Genomic DNA, 22,006 nt, shown 5'->3' on the forward strand with positions numbered 1-22,006 from the left:
GGGGTAATGTGTAAATTGAACTATTAAAGAAATATGTCAACATTTTGGAAATACACTTATTAGCTGTCTCCTCAACACTTTAATGGAAAAATCAATATCATTCTCAAATTTGTCGGTTATGTATATGGTGACAGCAAGCAGCCCGGTAGCTAGGCTGCTAAACTCTGCCTCTGTTCAGTCAGAATCAAAATCAGTATTCCTTTATTGTCCCACAAATGTGGAAATTTGTTTGCCACAGCAGCCGAAGGACAGTAGTATTTTAAGAAACAATAAAAATAGTAAAAAATAAACAATATAATTAAAAGGTAAGAAATAGAAAAGAATAGAATAAACTCCTATATACATAACATAATATTGTACAAAATTAACATATAAGAAATACATCTACCAGCATGTCTGAAGTTCACAGCTCACAAACTTACATGTTAAATCTTGTTTGTTGAATGTGCTCTGTCCAAAGATAACAAATTAAGTCTACAGTACCTGCACCTCTAAAGAATCTCGCTTGTTTAATCCATAGAAAATATACATTGGTCTACATGAAACCAAGGCGCTTCTTTGGAGATGCACGTAGGCATATTTTGTTATCTGCAGACAGAGCCAGGCTAGCTCTCTCTCCCTGTTTCCAGTGTTTATATTAAGCTAAAAGTCTTTTGACTGAAGTCTTCTATTTAGCGGACCTTTATTAGAGTGGTATACATTTTTTCTCATTTATTGGCATCAGCAAGAAGGACACTAAGTCTATTTCCAAAAAAGTCAAACTGTTTAAGCAACTTCTATTGTAGGATATATCAGGATTTTGAACTTAAGATCTCTATAAAATTCATAGAATGTATTTTGGATGTTCTCAGGTGAGTTATAATTTATTTAGTGAAGACTACAGATTTGAAGTGTGTTCGATAATAGTTGCTGTGACACATCATTTTGCATCTTAACACAGTATGATTCAGTATAATATTACCTTGTATTGCAGTGTGTTTCTATTGCTATGCCCTTTCATCAAGTTTCCTTTTAGGCCTTCCAATGAAAAAATTGAGTAATTGAATTTGAGTAAGATTGTAAAAGACTTCTCATGACTTTGCCTTTTGTTCCAAGGGCTATATCATCTTAAAAATGCTGTAGTGTTTTTACCTGTTCATAGCTTTTGAAGTGTTACAGTCTTTGTTGACAAAAATTAACAGTTTGTCTTTCTTTGTGGGATGCATGTCAGATGCTTATTAAACCAGTTCACAAGAATTTAATGCAAACCGTGCAAAATGAATTCAGTATGTCAGAAAACATTTAAACAACCTAGTTTGTTTTTGCTTTGAAACTGAGTAGACACACAAAACTGTGTGCGTAAATGGCCCAGGGTGTGGGGCCCAGCACAATAAGAATTACTCATTCATCTTTTGTCTGATTTTCTAAACATGTCCTGAAAGAGAATTGATGATAATCAATCTGAAACAGGTTACTCTAAAATAATAATGAAGAAGAATAGCAGGTATTAATCTGCCTTTTGGTGCTTAAGAACAAGGAGTAATCACTTTCAAATCAGGGCAGGTGGGTCCGTCTGGTCTGAAGGTGTTTAAGTCCATGTGTGCATAAATATAATACACAAATCATGATATATAGAAACCAAAGCAAAGGAGTAGTGTCTGTAATTGTCTAAATATTTTTAATTAAACGTTTATACATCTGCTGCATCTGCAGTGTTTTATCATTCAGAGAGATTAACCTTCATGGTTTGTCTGGATGACTCTTGTTTAAGCCACATTTTTTTGTGTGTAAAAGTTAAAATAATAATCAAACGAAGGGTTGGATGGACACAGAGACAGACATCTCACCACAAAACTACATCCAGAACAAATCTGACCCATCATTTACAGTCTGGCCAGTCCACTCCACTCCTGCCTGCATTAATCCATGTCAGGTTTTCCAGGCTTGCAGCCAGAGGAGAGGATCCGGAGGGCTTGAAGCGTGCAGCCTGGTTAAGTATTTGAATTATGTCATTGACGTCAGCACAGTCATAAACCTCGCTGCGGCCCATCCCTCAAGCTAGCTCGTGCCAACACAGCTCCATGGTGCATTGTGAAGGGGCTGTCAAACAGGCTGTGATGAGGTGTGTGTGTGTGTGTGTGTCTGTGTGTGTGTGTGTGTGTGGGTGTGTGTGTGTGTGTGTGTCTGTGTGTATGGAAGCCTTTTGTTTTGATAGTTAAGTAGATTATGCCACAGATGTAAACTATGAAGAGACATAATCAGTTGTGCGGGTTGCTTGTGAGAGGAGACAAAGGGTGATGCTGTGGTTTCGGGGTTGGACCTACTGTAAATGTCTACCTCACAACGTGTTACATCGCTTTAAATGCTGCTTTAAGCATTTTATTGAGATATCCAAATGCTACACCTTGCATATAACCCTGTTGTTGGTCTGACAATAGGAAATTCAGATATTTTTCTTTGACCATGAGACATTTTTCCTTAGAATCTGATAAGATAAGAATTTGAGTGGTAGGTAGAGGCCAGCAAAGAAAAACCAAACAACAGAACACATGCACACAAAATACAATATAAACCAACTACATTAAGATAGGAGGAATGACTCAACTAATGAGCAATAAAGATACTGATCTGTATGCTGCTGATAGTTTAAAAAATAAATAGTGGGTTTGTATACAGTACAAAGATGCAATATGTAAGAATATTATTTGAAGACAGCTAGCCCCATCCTGGTCCAAAGCTTCCATGCTAGCAGTGTAAAAACACCCAACACTCCCCGGGCTCTCTGAGCTCCCTGTCTGGACTGCTAGCTTCATGACTAACTGTGCTAACTAGCAAACAGCAGCCACAGTTAACCGCAGTTTGAGGTTAACTGTTTGAGATTTGTTTTAATTATGTCATTGTCTAACTTATTTTCCTCATTATCTCACTTGTTTCTAGAAAGCACTCAGAATTGCTTAGAAAAGCCTTCAAAAAGTACTAAATTGAATTTAATAAAAAAATATAAATAAAACTTTATAACTAACAGTACGTGAAAAAATAAAGTAGTAGATGTATTAATTATAATGATACAAAGCCATAAACACATTAAAAATTACACTGTTAAAGAACAAACAGTTAAAATTGCTGGAGGCAAGTCACTGATCAAATACAAAAATACAAATACAATTCATTTATTTTCCCACTAGGCGTGTATTGAGTTGAGTGTTCACATGAAGAGGTAGATATCTCCTTTGTGTCACTTTCTGATTGGCCAAACATATTCTAGAAGTGAAGTGCTTCTCTCCTTTTCTTTATTCATCTGTTTTGTTGTATCAAACTCTGTTTTTCCCCTAACATGACTGATAGACGAATTGACGTACATTGGGAGTGATACAAAGGTGATTCATTGCTCAGCCTCAGCTTGTCTCGGCTTCACGTTTGGTGTGAAGTAAAACACAAACAGCCTCCAGTATGTGCATGTGTCAGTGTTAAAGTGTTTTCACCTTCATGACGAGGAATGTGTGTCTTTGCGTACATGCAGAAACCTCTGAACTATTTACACTGTAACTGACGGTGATGATTCAAGTGTTTTCATAGACCTTCTGTTGAAAGTGGCCCAATTGTTTCCTGACAAGTCAAATTAGTGTGATTAACAAGACTTGAGTCATGTTTGTCAATGTGGTAAAGTCAACCTCACCAAGTAAACTCAAACATTGCATTTAAACGTGTAATGCTACTCAACAGAAACTCTTGCGGTTGCCAGTGCAGCAACATACAGCTATTCAATGACTTTATGTTCCAGTCATTTTAAAATACTATTTGTGAATTTTGTACTTCACTTCAAAGGGACACGTGTTCAATTTTCTTTCTAGGGCATTAATAGCTATAGTTAGAGTTAACATACAAAACATGAAATAAAATGCATTTCATATAGATCTTTGTGAATATAATTCTGCAGGTAGAGAAATCAATGAGCAAACATGTGGAACACATTGTTTGAAGTGCAGACTTTTTTTCTGTTTTTTTGTTTTTTTTTACAAATGTTGCTGCAGTCTTATGCAGATATCTCTTGAAAGAGATTAGACAAAATTATCAACACAAGGATGAGTTTTGGGCATGCAGCAAAGGGCCATAGGTCAGATTCGAACCCTGGGCTGCTGCAGTGGGGACAGAGCCTCTGTAAATGGGACATCTGCTCTACCAACTGAGCTGAAATACACATCAACATGAATCCAATATATTATTAGCAAATAGATTATATTAGAAATTAATTGTCCACCCATCGTGCACTAATTTCGCTTTGGCCAGTTCTCTGCTTTTTTATCCCAAGCGTACGGACATTCTTTTGAGTGGATTGTTTTGTAAGTTATCGTGCAGTAGCTAATGTACCCGCCATATCTATAAAGAAGATTCCAGAGGGTGAGGGTAACATGCCTTACATCAGCGATGCTACAACTGCTGCCAAGCTGTCTACTATACATGGCAATTGAGTTTTATGCATTTTATGTAACAGGGTCTCGGCTCTGTCTCTGTATCAGCTAAGGGGTCCTTGGCCTGAGCTAAACAGTTGTCAGATGGTAGCCAAGGGTTTTCAGCAATGTCGATTTAACTACCTGATAGTATAAAAAGTGGGTGACGCAAACCAATAAAGTTGTAGAAATGAGCACCTATGACATTCAAATGCTTCTTACATGTTATTGCATCAATAATCTTAATGATACATTTTTTTTATATACTAATCATTGATACATTTACATTTTTTTTTTTCACATATTTTTGAATGCAGAAATTGCAATTCTGAGTGCTTGTATCAGTCCTGTTCAGTATTACTACTTTACTAAAGTAAAGCATCTGCATACTCCTTCAGCCACTGGCTGTAGTTTATCAGTAGGTATAGTAGTAGATAATATAATAGGCGGTCCAGTTCTGCACACCAAGCTTCAGCCAGACGGCGAGGGAAACAGGTTTTTGGGGGGTAGGTTGAGAGCACAGAGAGGGGCAGTGTGAGGTGGATGTGAGCGGAAGTTGTCCTGGGCGGGAATGAAGGGTTGGGGGTGGAGGGGTATTTGAGCACAGCCTTGGTCGTTGGTGCAGTTGATGGCTCTCACAGAGGCCGGTTTGTGGCCCTATAGGGGAGAGAGTTGGAGGGAAAAGGGAGAGAGAGGGGAGGCAGACGGGGTCTGTCTGCACACTGAGGTCTGTTGTCCTCTCGACAGCCTCCAGCATATGGCCAAAGCATTAGGACTCACAGAAGAAAAAAAATAGACTAAAAAAACAGGCTGGAAAAGTACCTCGCACTCTGTCTGGGAGCAGGTTTTTCAGACTCAAAGTGCGTCACACCACCTTTGACTGGTGACATTGTGAAATGTCTGTCAGCCCATTTAGCACACTGTTTTATGATGGATTCAGCAGGTTCTATCTACTTCTACTCTGTGCATGTCTGCGCAAAGCTTTGTTTTAATCACAGCTTCAACTCAAACTTACTTTATTACAACATGATTCATGTTGAGAAGCATGGCCCCAGGTCCAGCTGTTGTCAGTTTTAGGCGACACAACAGACGAATAATGTTCTGCTTCAGTAATTTTGCTCAAGGCAAGTGGCTTGAAGCCAAATACTGAAACCAGTAAACTTTTGTTCTACATATGAGGGGTTTTCCTGCCATCAGATTCTGGACTGTGTATATAAACCAGCTGCCAGCTTCAAAATTGACCTGAATCCCGGTCATACAGGCAGCGTCAATGAGCCAAGTCTTTGATGTTTCCTAACTTCCCTGTTAAACTGTCTAATGTCTCTATATGCCTTCATTGGAGGGAACGGGGGCAGGATGCGGTCGCACCTTCTTGGCAATGTCTCCTGCCCCTATGGCTCAAGCAGCCGCATATTGGTTTATACCCTGTTTCAACAGCTCACCGCCTCGTGCATGAGCTGCTTTGATTTCTGCTCCATGTCACTGACTTTTACATGGCTTGGATGCCGGTGGTTCCTGTGAATAGTTTGGACCATGACGCTTGGCCTCTGGTGGTATATTGTAGCCAAGGGTTCTTTGAATTGTCCAACCTGGAGCTGAAGTAAAGGAAAATTGGTCTGACCTGAGCAATGAGGCTAGTGCTAGCAGTCGGACTCATGTAATTTGAGGAGCCAGTGGCCTGATTTCTATAAAACCACAGTCAGGCTTAAAAGGTTGAAACTTGACTCTCCTTTTGGATTCAGAAGAGTCACTGTCATCATGTTGTTCTGCTGTCATTCAATGGTGGGAGGTTTCCTCAGAGGCACATTTATTTTTCAAGATTTCATTGAAGTTCTTTGTCAAACACTGGTGGTTCAGAGTCTGTGCGCCATCACTGTTCTTTGAAGTGCTTTGATCCACTATATTGACGTAAATTGGGGAGCAGCACGCTGGCTGTCCTGTTGTGCTAAGCATATGGGCTAAATCTCTTCCATGTGTGAAGCCCTATGAAGTAGAGATCAGTCTTTTCCATAGAAAAGGGAAGGTGGGGGAGATCCAGATGCGTTCAGCATTCCCTACCTCCGGGCAGAAATTTGTTGAATCAACAGTCTCTTCTGTAAATCAGAGAACGCTCCTTATTAGTTTGTTACCGCATGTTTTATCATCTCAGTGCATTTCTCATAAAACTGCTTTTTTCCTCCTTAAACGTGTGTGTCTAACACAGATGCTAACAACAGAGCAATTTCATTGAATTGACAGCTATGATTGTCCTCGGCAGTCACTCCACCATTCAGCAATTCCGCTCCTTGTTTTGTGTGAGTTCAGGGCCAAAGAGGAAGTGCTTTGGTTTCTTTGGCACACAGCGAGACCCTGGCCTGGCCTCCCCCCAATTCAGGGAGTCAAAGTTTGCCTCGTGTTGCTTGTGCAAACACAGAGTTTGGTGTTTGATATATTTTTTTTTCCTCCCTCAGAGAGATTCAGAGAGGAGAGAGACAGTTTGTGCAGCATGGTGGTGTGGTGTGAGCTACTCCTGCAGTTCTGCAGAGTACAGCCTTGAAGTGGTCCGCATGTTTCAGAAAGGAAGTCACCGGGAGTGGAGGGGGTTTAAGCGGTTGGCTTTGCAGCAGCGTAACATCAAATAAGTGCATGTCTGTTTGTCTCTCTTACTCCCCTTTGCTCCCTTTTCTTCTCTACTTCTTCTCCCCATGGTTTTTATGTATTAGATATCATAGAGATGCATTTGTTAAGCATAAAAAAGCAAAGCCAGAGTAGGCTCTTTTACCAAAAGCCCCTCTTCAGGCAGTGGGTTTGTGTACTGTAACGGTATGTACACAACATTTGTATGTGTTTGGGGGGGGGGGGGTCACAGGCACATCAACAGCAGGAGGAAGTAGACCGCCTACTTTGCACGCCACTAGTTCAGCAGAGTGGTACTGGGGCGAGAGAGAGCCAGAGAGAGGGCGGGGGGACCAGACCGTGTGGGAGGGGGTTTGAAGAGCACACGAGGGTGAGGGAAAGAGGGGGTACGAACTGAAAGAGTCTACAGAGAATCGGCAAATAGTAACTCTAGCCTCAGTTTGTCTGAAAGTACGACTTCCTTGAACTTTTCTGAGGTGGTGGAGCGTAAAGAGATGAAGGAGCTCTGCGTACACTCCTCCCCCTCTTCCTCTGCGTCTCCCGGATGTCCCACGGGCAAGTCCTCTGTCAGATCAAGCCACTCTGGGACCCTCGGACCTCAATGCATTGTGTCGGGGGGCTCCACTATGGACATGGATCCTCTCGGGCCTGATTACGTGTCCATGTGTCTGTTGGCAGATGAATCCTACCAGAAGCTGGCTATGGAGACGATGGAGGAGCTGGACTGGTGTCTGGATCAGTTGGAGACCATCCAGACCTACCGCTCAGTCAGCGACATGGCCTCCAATAAGGTAGGACAATTTAGCCTTTATATAGTGTTTGTGTGTGTGTGTGTGTGTGTGTGTGTGTGTGTGTGTGTGTGCGCGCAAACAGTGTGTTTGTGAAGTTGTTAGGAAGCTTTTGGATCTTAATACACAATGTAATGTGACTTTCTGAGCTTCAGGTCTGTCCTGTCGTTTACATGGGACTTCTATTATGGAAAATGCAGTTGTTGATATTCATTTGAGCTGCCTGTTATGGAGGGTACATTTCTCTTCCAAACACAGCATTTCACTTTCATATTTCAGACAATTAGCTTAATGGATTTATTCAAAGAGGATTTCAGGTTCCATTTTTGTTGTCTTGCATAGGAGATACTGTAATCTCTTAATAATACGTTTAAAAAGTTGTCAAATAAACACAAATACGCTCTTAATGACTGATATTTATGATCATGTCATAGCGTGCAACCTTAACTCGTAGTATATTTAACTGTGTCAGACCCTGGTCTATCTACTGAGATGCAAATCAACCCAAATCAGACCTCCAAGGAACATGCCACACCCCCACTTGATAGTGCCATGTCTCCCATACCAAAATTAACAAATTTTAGATCGATGGCAAGAAATTCACAGGTTCAGTTACAGATCAATCAGCTGATCATTATGACAAAATTTTAATCCTAACTGTCTATGTTATGTAATAGTTGTCAGAGGTCATGACATTGAGCCTGAACTTGTTGCTGTACAATTGGACTTTGTTGCAGACAGTGTGGTTGTCAATTTGTGTATGCAAAATGTAAATTGCTTTTCACCACATTGACGCACTTGCAAAGTAACAGCCGTTCTGTGGTAGTGTGTGAGCTGGCATCATTTTATGGATCTCTTGTAAAAAAGAAAAAAAAAAACATATGAGGAGTGTCTGTTTTGCATACATGATTACTGAGTTATGTTTGAATAACCTGTATTCCGTGGAAGCGTTGTTCTGCTTCTGTTTCCTCAACTCATTCAAACTATATGAGACATACGGTATGTTACACAACCGGCCGACCATCAGATGTGCGTGCAGTATGATTTGAGCTGCACACAGATGCATTTGTCACTTATTTTCAGTGTGGCTGGAATGTTGCAAGGTTAAGTTCAGTGGGACATTGGTCCACACTTTTAACGTCATCATAAAAGGTCATATTTAACTGACTGACATAAGTTTGTACAGAGAGTGTGGTTTAAGATTAACAGAGAAAATTAAGACTTTTTAGAGGAAAGTTCATACCAGCTTTAAAGGTATGCCCAGATACAATGTGCTATATATCATTGCTCTCTGTGGCACTCAATTTACTCTCCTTCATAATATTGTTTTTCCGCCATCTATACTTACAAGTTCACATCTGCTCTATGCATCTAAAAAAAGGTATTAGTGCCACAGCAATGATCTGTGCAGTCACTTACAATATTGCATGCATTTGGGGACTAAAAAAGTTTACCATTTATATTTCACCAGCTAGCACCAGTGAAACCAGTAAGCAAAACTAGAATTGCTAACACAAATGTTAGCAAGTTAAATAGCTCTGATGTAGCACCATTATTAAACATACTCTCTAGAGCCTAACTGATACTGGAATTTTTGGAGCCACCGTGTTATTCTCATATCGATATATCAGCTGATATATTTATATACCATAAATATGTACATAAACACTTTTTTTTTGCAACGATCTCTCAAATATGGTTATCAACATTTGTTTTCAAACAAACGTACAATGGAGGTAGGATCATTTAGAGTTTAAATATAAATTTTACTGTCTAAAATAACATCAGTGTATTCAAACAATAAACTTAACCGACAATTTAGTAATTACACTTGCATACTAATGCAATGAAATGTAAGCAAATTTGGCCAGGATTGAGTTTATTTAAAAGATTTTCTCTGAGATGAAAAAGAGTCAAATAAGTTGCACATACCTCTAAAGTTGTTGTGCAATATTTTATGTATAATGTGGAGCCTTAACAATCTGAGAACTTTACATAGTTACTGAAAATTCATTTTTCAGTATGACTGTGAATCTACAGTAATGATAGCGGCTTTATGAGGCTGTTTGTAGGCTTAGTGGCCCATTGAGCTAAATGCCAGTTAGCATGCTAACATGCTCACAATGACAATTTTAGCATGCTCAGTTAACAATATGCTCAGTGTACAATATTCACCATCTTAATTCAGCATGCTAGCATGCTAACGTCCGCTAATTAGCAAGATATTCCATCTGAACATGATGGGTATGTCTTTAAATTTGTATATATGTAGTTATTTTCCAGTTTTGGACACGTCCAAATTTAGATTTTGAACTTATTGCAAATTATCCTGAGGGGGACATGATCTAAATTCCAAACCATCCAAATTGATTAAAACATTTCTTACTTAAAAACAAAAGTGTCAATCACATGATGATCATTGGAACATCCTCTGGACACCATGAATGTCTGTACGATAAAAGACAGACATTTCCATGCTGAGAGAACACTGCTAAACATAGCTAAATAGATAAAGAAGCCATTCTCCGCAATTGGCTTCACAGATGAGTTAAATCCAGCATTTTATCTCATTTCGTTATGGATATTCACATCAGCTTTCCAGTTTGGTTTAAGTGAATACAAATAAACACATTGTGGTACTCAGAGATGACACAAAGCCGCTATTTAGAACTAATTACTTCCCCTTTGCTTTGATGCACATAAAAGTTTTTCAGGCGCATTTCATTTGTGCAGAGCTTAACCAAATTGCTGTACATAGCACACTATTACTCAACCCCTGCGCAGACACTGGAGACTGTACGGCGGCGTCAGATTATAAACACCCAGGTTGGCGTTGACCATTTCCGTCTGTATTCTGCACTGTGGTCTGAGGGAGGATTGGGATGGGGAGGGGTGTTGTCAGACCGTGACGGTTGACTGTGACCGTGACACAAGCTTCCTGTCTCTCAATTTCCCCTGCCTCCCGCTGCCCCCTCTCCTCTGCTCCCTGGTTACCAGACGACAATAGCAGTGCTTTTGACCAAGCAGCCAGGTTGAGTCTTTACAGACAACCACGTCACTGGGACTGTCAGGACAATGAGCACAAGGCCATGCAGCAATACAGCCGCTCAGTCAGCCAGGCCAGGCACATTGTTCGCCATGAGTCAGAGTCTCAGTATGACCCAGTAGCACCACCAAGCATTGTTGACCAATTCTGTTTTGTAAAGGATTTGAGGACAACATTTGTCACAGTTTTGATTCCTCAGTGTGCTTGATTGTTGTGCAAATGTACAGGAAAGGAAAGAAATCAATTATCGGTTTCGTCATATTTTTATTGCTAAATTGCTGTCAAATATGGTTTTATTATTGCACCATTAATGCAGAATCTGCAGACTTGTGCTCCCTCCCAACATTTATATGACGTAATGGTTGACAAAGAGCCTGTTTCTTTTTGGAACCAAAGAGGATGTAATTGAACCCATGATCAAAACCAGGGTGTCTCCACTTTCAGTGTCCAAGGGCGCAGGTGTATCCGAGGCTACGGGACCACACACCCTGCTGACCGCCAGCCTGGTCGCCGTGACCTCAGAATAGGGAGCTGCTTCCCTGCCCCTCACTATCATTAGCCTCGCCACACTTTCATGCTGATGCTGGTGACGGCCTTGGACAAACACTGCCATCTGAATCCAGTTAGAGGAGTGTAGCGCTTTGCGGGTTTGCGTGCGAGCAAGCCCCCGAGCAGAGTGCTAGCCAGTAGGAAACTTTAACTCACGTGTGGTCACTTCAGCTTTGAAGCGCCGCCGTCTTCAGAGGGGAAAAAATGACAAAATTATTGAAACAGATGTAGTGGTAGGTCTGTAGCTGTAGCAGGGGCAATGGATATTAAATTATAGCGTTGTGATTCAGTTTGACTGAAAGGGCAGTAAGGAGATCAGCCTAGCTGTAGCAGTGATTATGGTGCCTAATTGTAATTAAAAGTCTTACCTCTGTAATCTGCTGTTATCATGGAAAATAAGACAGAATGAGGTAAATATGAAACCTGCTCTTACTGTAACTCTATTCTTACCTAGTTTTGATCATCACCTTCTAGGAAATGTGTCTTTCTACTGTCACTAAACTGTGAAAAAACTCACAAGGCATAATCCACAGTGTGTTGACAATGTAAACAACCACGCACGGGACAAAGGCAGCATTGGATCACTCTGGACTTTGCAAGATTGCACAGTGGAGGTATTGCAATACGATGTCAAGATGTTCCTGTGCAATCGCAATTCTGTCTCTGTTTCAGTCGAGGTCAAGCATTCTGTAAGAACTTCCCAAATTCATACACATCATTTTCCATTCACAATACATCAGCGTAGCTGTCTGCTAAACTTGTTATCTGGAATTTTTCAGTGATTAGCTCAGGTATGTTAGTTGTTGCCGGAGGCCCTGTAAGGAAGCAGGATGTCTACCAGTAAGTGACTTCAGTGAATCAGTTTATCAAGTGAAAAGGGGAAGTAGGCGGGGACACATGCTCGGGCCTGTGTGGAAGGGAGGAGCCATTGGTCTCTGGTTAGACTGTGTAGGCCAGTCAGTCAAGTCAGCTTTATCGCTATATGTTTCCTGCCTGACTCCACTTGAGAAAAGAGAATAGAGAGAGAGGAAGCAGGCAAGAGCCTAGGACAGAGTTATTTCTCATAGAACTTTTGCGGCGTTTCTTTTTGGTTTTGTTAGCTTTTTTATGTGAAGTGACAATGGGACTATGTTGTTCTGAAAAGCAGAAGAAGAACTTTGAGATGCTTACAAGTTGGAAAAAGGTGAGTAGGTTTTGGAGCTTCTTACATTGTGTTGCCTGCCGTGCAGTCTGCTAATGGAGAGTATCATTTATGAAGAATAGATTGATTTGAAATAAGGTCATTCATTTCTTTACAAACATGATTCAGTATTTTTCTGCAGTTTTTTTTTTTTCGTCTTTTTTACTTATTACATTCAGATTTTCTTTTCTTCTTTGTTTTCGGATTGAGGTCAGTAAGACAGAGTAGTGGTCTGTGTATTGTGGTGACATATTTGGCTTAAGAAACTTCATTATACTTTTAGTGTTCATTTTAATGAGTTCAGGTGTAAATAGTGTTTTGGCTTACACCCCTAACATATCATTTACATTGCTGTTTTGCGAGGCACTGAAACATATGTGCACCTATTTTGAATATTCAAATGTTGTTTTCATCACTTCATTTTCTGAGAACTGACCGCAAGATTTTTATGGTGCTGTAACTTCTCTCTGTTACCTAAAAACAGGGGGTTTGTTCTGAGTGTGAGCGCTCTTTGCTAACGTAAAAGGATGTATGAGTAAACGTTATCCATTGAGTAATCTAGTCTCCTGAGAACACTCATAGACTCGTCACCATGCCGTGAGCGTATGCTGTGTGTCTGCGCTGAACTACATGACCCCGGACGATTGACATGTGGCTCTGTGCCTCATTCATTTCCTAGAGGTCACTCTAATCCACGCTTTTCCGCCGCTTTAAAGAACCAATTACGAGTTCCCTTTGAGTGGAATAAAGCTGCCTGATTCCAAGCTCAAATTTTTGTCCTTACGAGCTCTCTTTGATTTTTATGGACTGCCTCTGGCGGTCTGGGTTTTTAGTAAAGCCAACGCTTTGAAAGTGGTATTCAGGTTTCACAGTCAAGTAGATGTTAGCTGTCGGCTTGACAGCTATTAGACAGCTGTTGAGACCAGAAAGAGTCTGATTCAGTATGAAGAGAAAAGACCCCATTGTATGAAATAAAGGAGCCCTAGCAAAAGGCACAATAGTGTTTGATTTCTTCTGCTTTGCTTTTTTTTTTTTTTTTTTTTTTTTTTGCTTTTTAATGGATTTATAAAAACAGGAAACTGCAATTACATTTTCAGGGAAAAAGAATTGACTGCACCATTATTCCATTGTGTTCATTATAAAGATTGGGATGTGGTTTTGAATTAGTGCATTTCTCTCCTGACATAAAAGCCATCTTGCATCAGAATCTGCCCCCTGCAACATCTATCTGTGATGGTGTGTTTCTGTGCGTCTCGCCCAGCTGTGTCTATCCAGAGTATCCCTGCTGTTGAAGCGTGTGTGTGGATGTTCATGCTTGAGTGTGTCTGTGTGTGATGTGAAGCAATGAGTTTAGAGTGGGGACCACCGTGAGAACGGACGAGGGGTGGGCCACGTGACTCTGTTGCCATGGCGTTTAGGTTGTCGTGCAATTGGTGGTACTCCGGTGGGCGGCAGACTGAAAACTCTCTCATCTGTTTGTCTGCCATCATATGCGTTTTTTAGAAGAGAATACCGCTGCAGCGAGTCAGGAAACACAATGTTCTTGGATCAGACCTTTAAAAAATGTATTCTAGTGATTATGGACCGAAAATGTGTGCAGCAGCTTATGATTCTGCACCTGCAATGTACAAAAGAAAAAAAGACCCAACTCCAGTCTGGTAAATTAATACCCAGCGTCTCCTCACCCATGTGATAAATGCTGTGGTGCTTTGAAGCCTGGCATTGCGCAGTATGTGTTGGATCTGTTCTGCATTACTGAGCAGGGGTAGCAGATCCAGAAGGGAGGGGGGTGAAAGAGACAATGGGAGGGGGTTTGCAGAGAGCACAGGAGTGAAGGAGAAAGAGAGAAATAGCTAGAACGAGAGAGAGAGATAGGGGGATTCTCCTAAACTCCAATTTTCTGCAGTGCTGTGCATGGCTTAGTGATAAGAGAGGGCGGGAGGCAGAAGGAGAGAGAGAGAGAGAGAGAGAGAGAGAGACACTCCATCAGCCTCTCTGCCACAGGGGACTCTACATCAAGAGCGCCCCCACCTCCCCTCCTCTCCGCTTTTCTCCGTCCCTCCTTTCCTTTCTCCATCTGTCTTAGAGCCTGCCCTTCCTCCCTGCCTTGCTCAGTCTGGGCAGGGGTAAGGCTGGATTTCCCCCCCGGAGAACATTCGGATGGTGGCGGGAGGTAAAAGAGGGTTAGATAGACGGACCAGAGAAAAGCAAAGGAAATATTGATTGCATCTAGGGGGATTCCATCACTCTCGCCAGTTGCTTGCGATCCTGGAAAACGGTGGAGAGCTATGAGGAGACGCATTTGGCCAGGGATGTAGGGGTCTGCCGCAGCCCCTCTGGAGAGTTCAGCTGGGGCGTTTTTACTGTAGTCGACCATCGGAAGGCGAGGGATTCAGTGGCACTCTGAGCTTCAAGCTGCAGGGCTCAGCGCTGAGCCTTGGGGTCCACTCAGAGAGGAGCATAGAGGGCTTCTGCTGGGGAGCACCAGGGGCTCAGCACAGCTCAGCACCATGCCTGAGGCCAACTACCTGTTCTCTGTGTCCTGGGGATACATCAAGGTGTGTCCCAGAGAAGATCTGGCATAGATGGGAGTGTGTGTGTGTGTGTGTGTGTGTGTGTGTGTGTGTGTGTGTGTGTGTGTGTGTGTGTGTCTGTGCATGCACTGCTCAGGCCACAGGCTGTTGGCACATGCCACTATTGTACATATTGTATATTCATGTAATTTCTGGTGAAATGTCTAAAATTTCTCAGATTCTGTCATGTGTTGATCACAAAGTTGGATGTGTTTCATTAGAGTAATTCTTGTCATCCTGGCACATTTTGTTTCCCCTCAAGAATTCAGCAAAAAACATGGCGACACTGAATATTCTGCACTTTTGTGTTTCGTTTGTTGAAATGCTCGGCAGTCAAGTCTCAGTGTCTCAGTGACTAACTCAAGCCAGGACCTAGAAGACATAAACACAGTCCTTATATGGCGCAAAAAAAACACGAGGCCATGTTTTCCTCCAGTGGAAAATAACAGGAAATGCTTAATTCTGCTGCTTGGAAACAGCAGGAAAATGATGTGATGAATGTGTATGACCTTGTATAGAGCATCTAACCTTATGATTTTTTTTTTCTTTTCTTTTTTTTTTTCTCCTTCAGTTCAAGAGGATGCTGAACCGGGAGCTAAGCCACCTGTCTGAGATGAGTCGCTCAGGCAATCAAGTGTCAGAGTACATCTCCAACACCTTCCTTGGTGAGCACTGCAGGACATATTCAGACACAAATAACTGCACCCACAGACGTTGAAGCATGCATTGTATCTTAACATGCCACACCATGTCTGCATGTGGCACCCAAAGCATGTGCTAAGTAGCAGAGAAACTTTGTGTGCCCCACTGCTATCATACCAGTCTGATCTGGTCTGTAGGAGAGAGACAGAGAGTCCCCTCGCCTCGCTCTGACTGCAGAGAGATTCAGATGGAGGGAGGGGAGGTGGGGGGTTCTACTCAGGGAAGACTTCCCTCTGGTGAGATTGGGGGCAGTCAGGGGGAGAGGGAGAATGTTTGTGTGCATACAGTGCCATCAGGTTCAGATAGACTCTGCATTATTCATCAGGAAGACAGCAGTGTTTCCTTGTCTCTGAGAAGCCCGCCAGTGTGTCATGACTCACAGGCAGCCAGCAAACAGCCAGTCTACCCCGCAGGTTTTCCATCTAGCTCACCACCATCATACACCCAGACAGCCAGCTTATCAGGGCTGTGTGCACTCATGTCCCTGCTCTTGCTCATAAACGCGCCTCCGTCCTCTTGACTCGGAGGAGCAAGGGAAGAGAGGGTGCATGGCGGAGACACTACGCCTAACAATAGAAGTGGTGCAGTGAAAGAGATTTGTGCATGATGGGGACAAACACACAGAGAGAAACTGAGCTGATCTTTGAAGCTCGGGTTTTGTTGTCATCTGCATTGCAGCTAACACCTGTCAGGTGCAGTGAGATCATTTTCTTCCTGTGCTTTCTTTGTGGAGGATACAGCTGAGGTAGATTTTCTCTGTCTCGCTGCAGTATATGTTTGGTTCCCAGACACACACATGCACACTGTCAGCTGCATAGAGCAGCACATGTACATAACAAACCCGCATCCTAACAGGTCACTCCTTTTCCAAACATTTTGGCTTCACGTGAGCCAGCTTTCCATGATTCTGATGATTGTTATTACAAGGCGTTTCTCAGAATGCATTGGAGCATTGTCATAATTCAACACCTCATTAGCACTTGTCGGCCCATTGTCATTATGTTTTACACACTTGTCCTGTTCATATGTCAATATTTGTTGTTTAATCTTTAATTTTTGCAGCTTTTTCACTGTCAAGGGAAAAGTGTTTGTAGCAAAGTAACTGAAGGATTGCTCGCTAATTAAACAGCTGTCAGTGCAGCTTGTGCATGTGGTTCAAGTAGGTGTGAAAGGTCAACCTTCTCCCCGTGTTAACTTTGTCTACTCAGTAGAGAAGCAAACAAGACCAGATTAACACGCAATCCCCCTAGCCTCTTCTGAAAACCCCCTTTTTAACAGTCTCCCCTCTATTTTTGTGTCTTTTTTATCCAGACAAGCAGAATGAGTTGGAGCTTCCGTGTCCGGTTCCCAAGTCAAGGGAAAGAAAAAGGAGGCAGGGCCAGCAGCAGCAGCAGCAGGGTGGGATGATGACTCAGATCAGTGGGGTGAGGAAGGTCAGCCACACGCCCAGCATCTCTGGGAGCTCCAGCAATCGTTTTGGGGTCAAGACAGACCAGGAGGAGCTGCTGTCGAAGGTAAGCAAGCGATGGAGAGATTGTGCCTCATAATGGCTTGAATATCGTATGATTAGCTGAGATGCTCACAGTCTGCTCTCTGATAGGACCTGGAGGACATCAACAAATGGGGCCTGAATATCTTCAGAGTGGCCGAGCATTCCCATAACCGACCGCTCACAGCCATCATGTACACCATCTTTCAGGTCAGGGGAACCTCCTCGTCAAGTTTGAAATGTATGAAGGTGTAAATAAACACGTGGCTGAATAAGGCAGTGTGTACGGTCTGTTCTGTCAGTGTCATTACAGGAACATCTGCTAGATTGACATTAGCCACTGAAATTGATTTGTAGCTGTGAATAACAGCTTCAAATCAATCTAAGAGACGCTTTCCGTGAAGAATCACTTTCTCACAGTTAAAGGTCTAATATGTCTAATTTTCTTTCTGTGTGTCGCACACAGGAGCGAGACTTGATGAGGACGTTCAAGATTCCAGCGGACACCTTTGTGACATTCATGCTGACCCTGGAGGGCCACTATCACTCTGACGTGGCCTACCACAACAGCCTACACGCCGCCGACGTAGCACAGTCCACTCATATCCTCCTGTCCACGCCCGCACTGGATGTAAGTCACAGACAAAATGAAATCGGCTACATTTTTGATAGTTTGAGCTCTGGTTCCTTATCTGATCAACATGTGACACCATTACCATGTGGCATCACCGTCCACACCTTTTTCTCAGGCCACTTTGATTTAATGAGATGACTGGCATGACATGCAGCTTAGCATGAAACTGCATGCCTGAGGATGACACATTGAAAGGACCGGCCTTTTGACACTGCCTAATACCTTACCTTGTTTGGCTTGTTCACTCATTGAGCTCATTTCTTTATTCTTCTTCCTCCTGTCCAAACACAGGCCGTCTTCACTGATCTGGAGATCTTGGCAGCCATCTTCGCTGCAGCCATTCATGACGTGGACCATCCAGGTGTTTCCAACCAGTTCCTCATCAACACCAGTAAGTCCTCAAACAAAAACACGGTTTTATTTAGTCTGCATTTACAAGATAGGCAGAAATATTCACATGTTTTAATGGGATCTGTCTAAATGGGAGCCAACAACAAAGTTTTTTTTAGGGACATTACACTTAATTTTCCTCTTCCCTCTGCCTTCAGACTCCGAGCTGGCTCTGATGTACAACGATGAGTCAGTGCTGGAGAACCACCACCTGGCCGTGGGCTTCAAACTGCTGCAGGAAGACAACTGCGACATCTTCCAAAATCTCACCAAGAAGCAGAGGCAAACGCTCCGGAGGATGGTTATCGACATGGTGAGGGGAAACATTACTCTGTGAAGCTGCGAGTGATGTCTTAACTACTTTATTGCTTCCTCCCCGAATCATTTCTTACATCATTTCCCTCATGTCTCCCACTCTTCAAGGTACTGGCAACAGACATGTCCAAACACATGAGCCTGCTGGCTGATCTGAAGACAATGGTCGAAACCAAGAAGGTGACGAGCTCTGGAGTGCTGCTCTTAGACAACTACACAGACAGGATGCAGGTACGAGGCACGCTTGTACAAACACATGATGCAGACAGTCTGGAACGCATGAAAGAGAGTTACATCTTAAATGTTTTTTCTCTGCAGGTTTTGCGTAACATGGTTCACTGTGCCGACCTGAGCAACCCGACCAAGCCTCTGGATCTGTACCGGCAGTGGACTGACAGGATCATGGACGAGTTCTTCCACCAGGGAGACAGAGAGAGGGAGAGGGGGATGGAGATCAGCCCCATGTGCGACAAACACACAGCTTCGGTGGAGAGGACGCAGGTAGAGAACACACATCAAACTCCAAAAGCTGCAAGTTAATAAAATATTTTGTTATTGTTACTGACATCGTTTATCATCTCTAGGTTGGCTTCATCGACTACATCGTCCACCCTCTGTGGGAGACATGGGCCGACCTTGTCCACCCCGATGCCCAGGACATCCTAGACACGCTGGAGGACAACAGGAACTGGTACCAGAGCATGATCCCCCAGAGCCCCTCCCCTCCCTTCTACACCAGTGATGGGGAGGGCGGCCCAATGGGGGAGGTGGAAGGGGGACCGGTGGCGAGTAAATTCCAGTTTGAACTGACGCTGGACGACCAGGATGGAGATGGGGGGAGCAGGATCATGGAGACAGCTGACAACGTGTCGCTCGAAGACCATCCGACTGATCAGGACGGGGTGGAAACAGCGACACGCAACCAAACATAGCTGAACTGACACTGTTCTCAGAGTGCAGCAGGTTTCTGCTGTTTTTGGCTGAATTCATTTTAAATGCAGTGGAGCAATCCTGCAATCTGGCTCTTCGGAGCTGCCTGGCAAAGAGGGCCTTGCTGAATGTGGGGCACCCCTGGAAACAAGGCTTGGAAACCCTGTGGCAGATTGTTTTTGAGCCGCCTGGATGGGAGCTGGAAGAGCGTAGCGTCTGTTCTTTAAAGAAGGGACTACTGTCGGACTGCAAAGTCAGGGGATGAATCTTGGTTCTCACAGACAAAGAACGTGAAGTAGACGATGTGTATCCGTGTACTGGGACTAGTAAAGAAATCCAAACTTGCACTTCAGGATGTTTTTTATGTTCATTTAGATTCTTTGTATGTTTTTGTGTCGGGATCGGGTGCCACCTCGTAAAGTGTCCAACCAAAACTACTGGTGAACAAATTTATTGTAACCAAGTTGTTTTTTTTCTAACACTTGTCTAAAAGAGAAACATTTGTGTGCCTTTTTTTTAACAACCGTTTCTTTTGTAAGTGTTTTTATAATTTATTGAACATGTTCATGTAGCTGTAAAATGTGTCAGATTTTCTATAAAAAGAGGACACATTTGTCTCACACAGTCTTCCTAATGTTCTGGCAATAGTACAAGCTTGTTCTCACAAAAGCGTCCAGTGGATGTATTTCTAAAAATCAGCTGACTTCCCAGCACAATTTGCACTTTGTGGCATCGGATGGAGAGGTGGAAAGCATCGGTAACTTACAGGAAACATTACAGTAAACATTTAAAACCAAAATAATTTAATTTTATTCTAGTAATTCCTTTCTTAAGATACTTAATTACTCATAGGCCATATTCTCTTCGGATTTTTGAGTCCAAACAACATCTAAAGAAAAAACTCCAAAGATCCTGTAAAAGAAAGCACTTTGATGGTTTCACTGCCACCTCTGAAAAGGGTGATCCCACACTTTTCAGAGTAACTAGTGTAACAAGTCAATCTTCCAACCAGAAGCCAAATTGATCCCTCACATCTTTCTGTTGCTGAAGGAAAAGATAGGAAGTGAAATATTGCCAAAAATATGGCAAAAAATAAGGTTTAAAAGATCTCCTCCCTTGTGTTTGAGCTATTCCAGCATGGAAAAATCTGTTTCCACCTCGTAATTCCCCAACTCATGATCTCACACACCTCTTGTGGTTAACAGCATTTCATTCTCGTGCTGTACACTTTGAATGACTGTAGGACTGTGTGCATATTTTAAACAGACACCTGTTAAGTGATAGATTCATCGTAGTATCTTGTAGGTTTTATCCCAGCACTTTGAATACGTCGACGGCTCGGCAGCTGGTTGCCAATCCGTCCAACGCTACCTTAAAGGTACCACATTGTAAGGTGCAACCTTCAGAATAAAAGGGGTCAATATCATGTCATGACATGATATCTCCTGTGTGTGTGTGTTTGCGTGCGTGCGTGCGTGCGAGTGTGTATGTATTCATTCACAGAGTCGCACAATGTTGTTGCACCCGGCTGTGTTGTGCTGACCCCTCAGCTGTTTGTAACAGTGTATTTATTATCTTATTCTTGTATATGATAATATTGATATTGATTGTTAATATTCCCTGTATATTTGTTATTATTTATATGCACTACCACATGTCAAATCACACTTTGACTGAACTCGTCTGGTGGTTTCCAGTTTAATGTATTTCGCAAGCTATTTTGCTATGAGACCGTAACATGAAGTTATGCAGTTCAAGTTCTGACTATTTGAAATGTCTGTTTTTTGGTTTTTAAGATCGCAGCCAGAAATCGTTTGTGCAGTCTGAAGCGACAACAACACCTCGCCGAGGTGTAGAAGAAGTCTGGCTTTTGTTTTTGTCTTTTGGTTCCTAGCGGATTATGAAGGCTGGATATTTACTCAGTTTGTTGTGTACGGTGACGGGTCATTGTACAGCTACAGGACTATATGCTGAAATATATGACATGGTTTCAAAACTATTTTTTCAGTGTTTTCCTCACAATATATTGTCAAATGGTGTATGTTGTGCTCAACAAATGTTTTCTATCAGATTATTAAAACGGGCATGTATTACAGAAAGTTCTGGTCTGTGTGTTTTTGGATCAAACAAACACTTTGTGTCCTCGTCTCAAAGCTGTTCCTCAACTTTGTGTGATGAAGTGATGACGTAAGGTGAGGCAGCCAGGTATGTTTCTTCAGGTGCACAATAACACTCAAATTAATTCTCAAAGCCACAATCACACACACCGTCACACAATGAAAACACAACACTGTGGTTCTGTTCATGTTGTAGTTCCGGTTTTGCAACTCTGAGGGGAAAAACCAGCTGGAAATGACAGAAGCTGCA

General features: G+C 42.5%; 1 protein-coding gene across 2 annotated transcripts in view; it reads left to right on the forward strand.

The window, feature by feature from the left end:
• Positions 1–21,738, forward strand: part of LOC115572465 (cAMP-specific 3',5'-cyclic phosphodiesterase 4B-like) — a 57,156-nt gene extending 35,418 nt beyond the window's left edge. Inside the window, exons 9-18 of one of the 2 annotated variants that reach the window (XM_030402567.1) lie at positions 7,722–7,834; positions 15,751–15,844; positions 17,193–17,395; positions 17,482–17,580; positions 17,837–18,001; positions 18,296–18,395; positions 18,553–18,707; positions 18,818–18,940; positions 19,028–19,210; positions 19,294–21,738. In XM_030402567.1, the coding sequence (XP_030258427.1) occupies positions 7,722–7,834; positions 15,751–15,844; positions 17,193–17,395; positions 17,482–17,580; positions 17,837–18,001; positions 18,296–18,395; positions 18,553–18,707; positions 18,818–18,940; positions 19,028–19,210; positions 19,294–19,641 (1,583 nt within the window). In that variant the 3' untranslated portion in view covers positions 19,642–21,738. Of the gene's footprint in view, positions 1–7,721; positions 7,835–14,460; positions 15,165–15,750; positions 15,845–17,192; positions 17,396–17,481; positions 17,581–17,836; positions 18,002–18,295; positions 18,396–18,552; positions 18,708–18,817; positions 18,941–19,027; positions 19,211–19,293 lie in introns of those variants that run through there. The other variant, XM_030402569.1, reaches the window with a different exon arrangement.
• The last annotated feature ends 268 nt before the right edge of the window (positions 21,739–22,006 follow it).

The sequence above is a fragment of the Sparus aurata genome, chromosome 21 (assembly GCF_900880675.1).
Source record: "Sparus aurata chromosome 21, fSpaAur1.1, whole genome shotgun sequence".
NCBI classification, from domain to species: domain Eukaryota; kingdom Metazoa; phylum Chordata; class Actinopteri; order Spariformes; family Sparidae; genus Sparus; species Sparus aurata.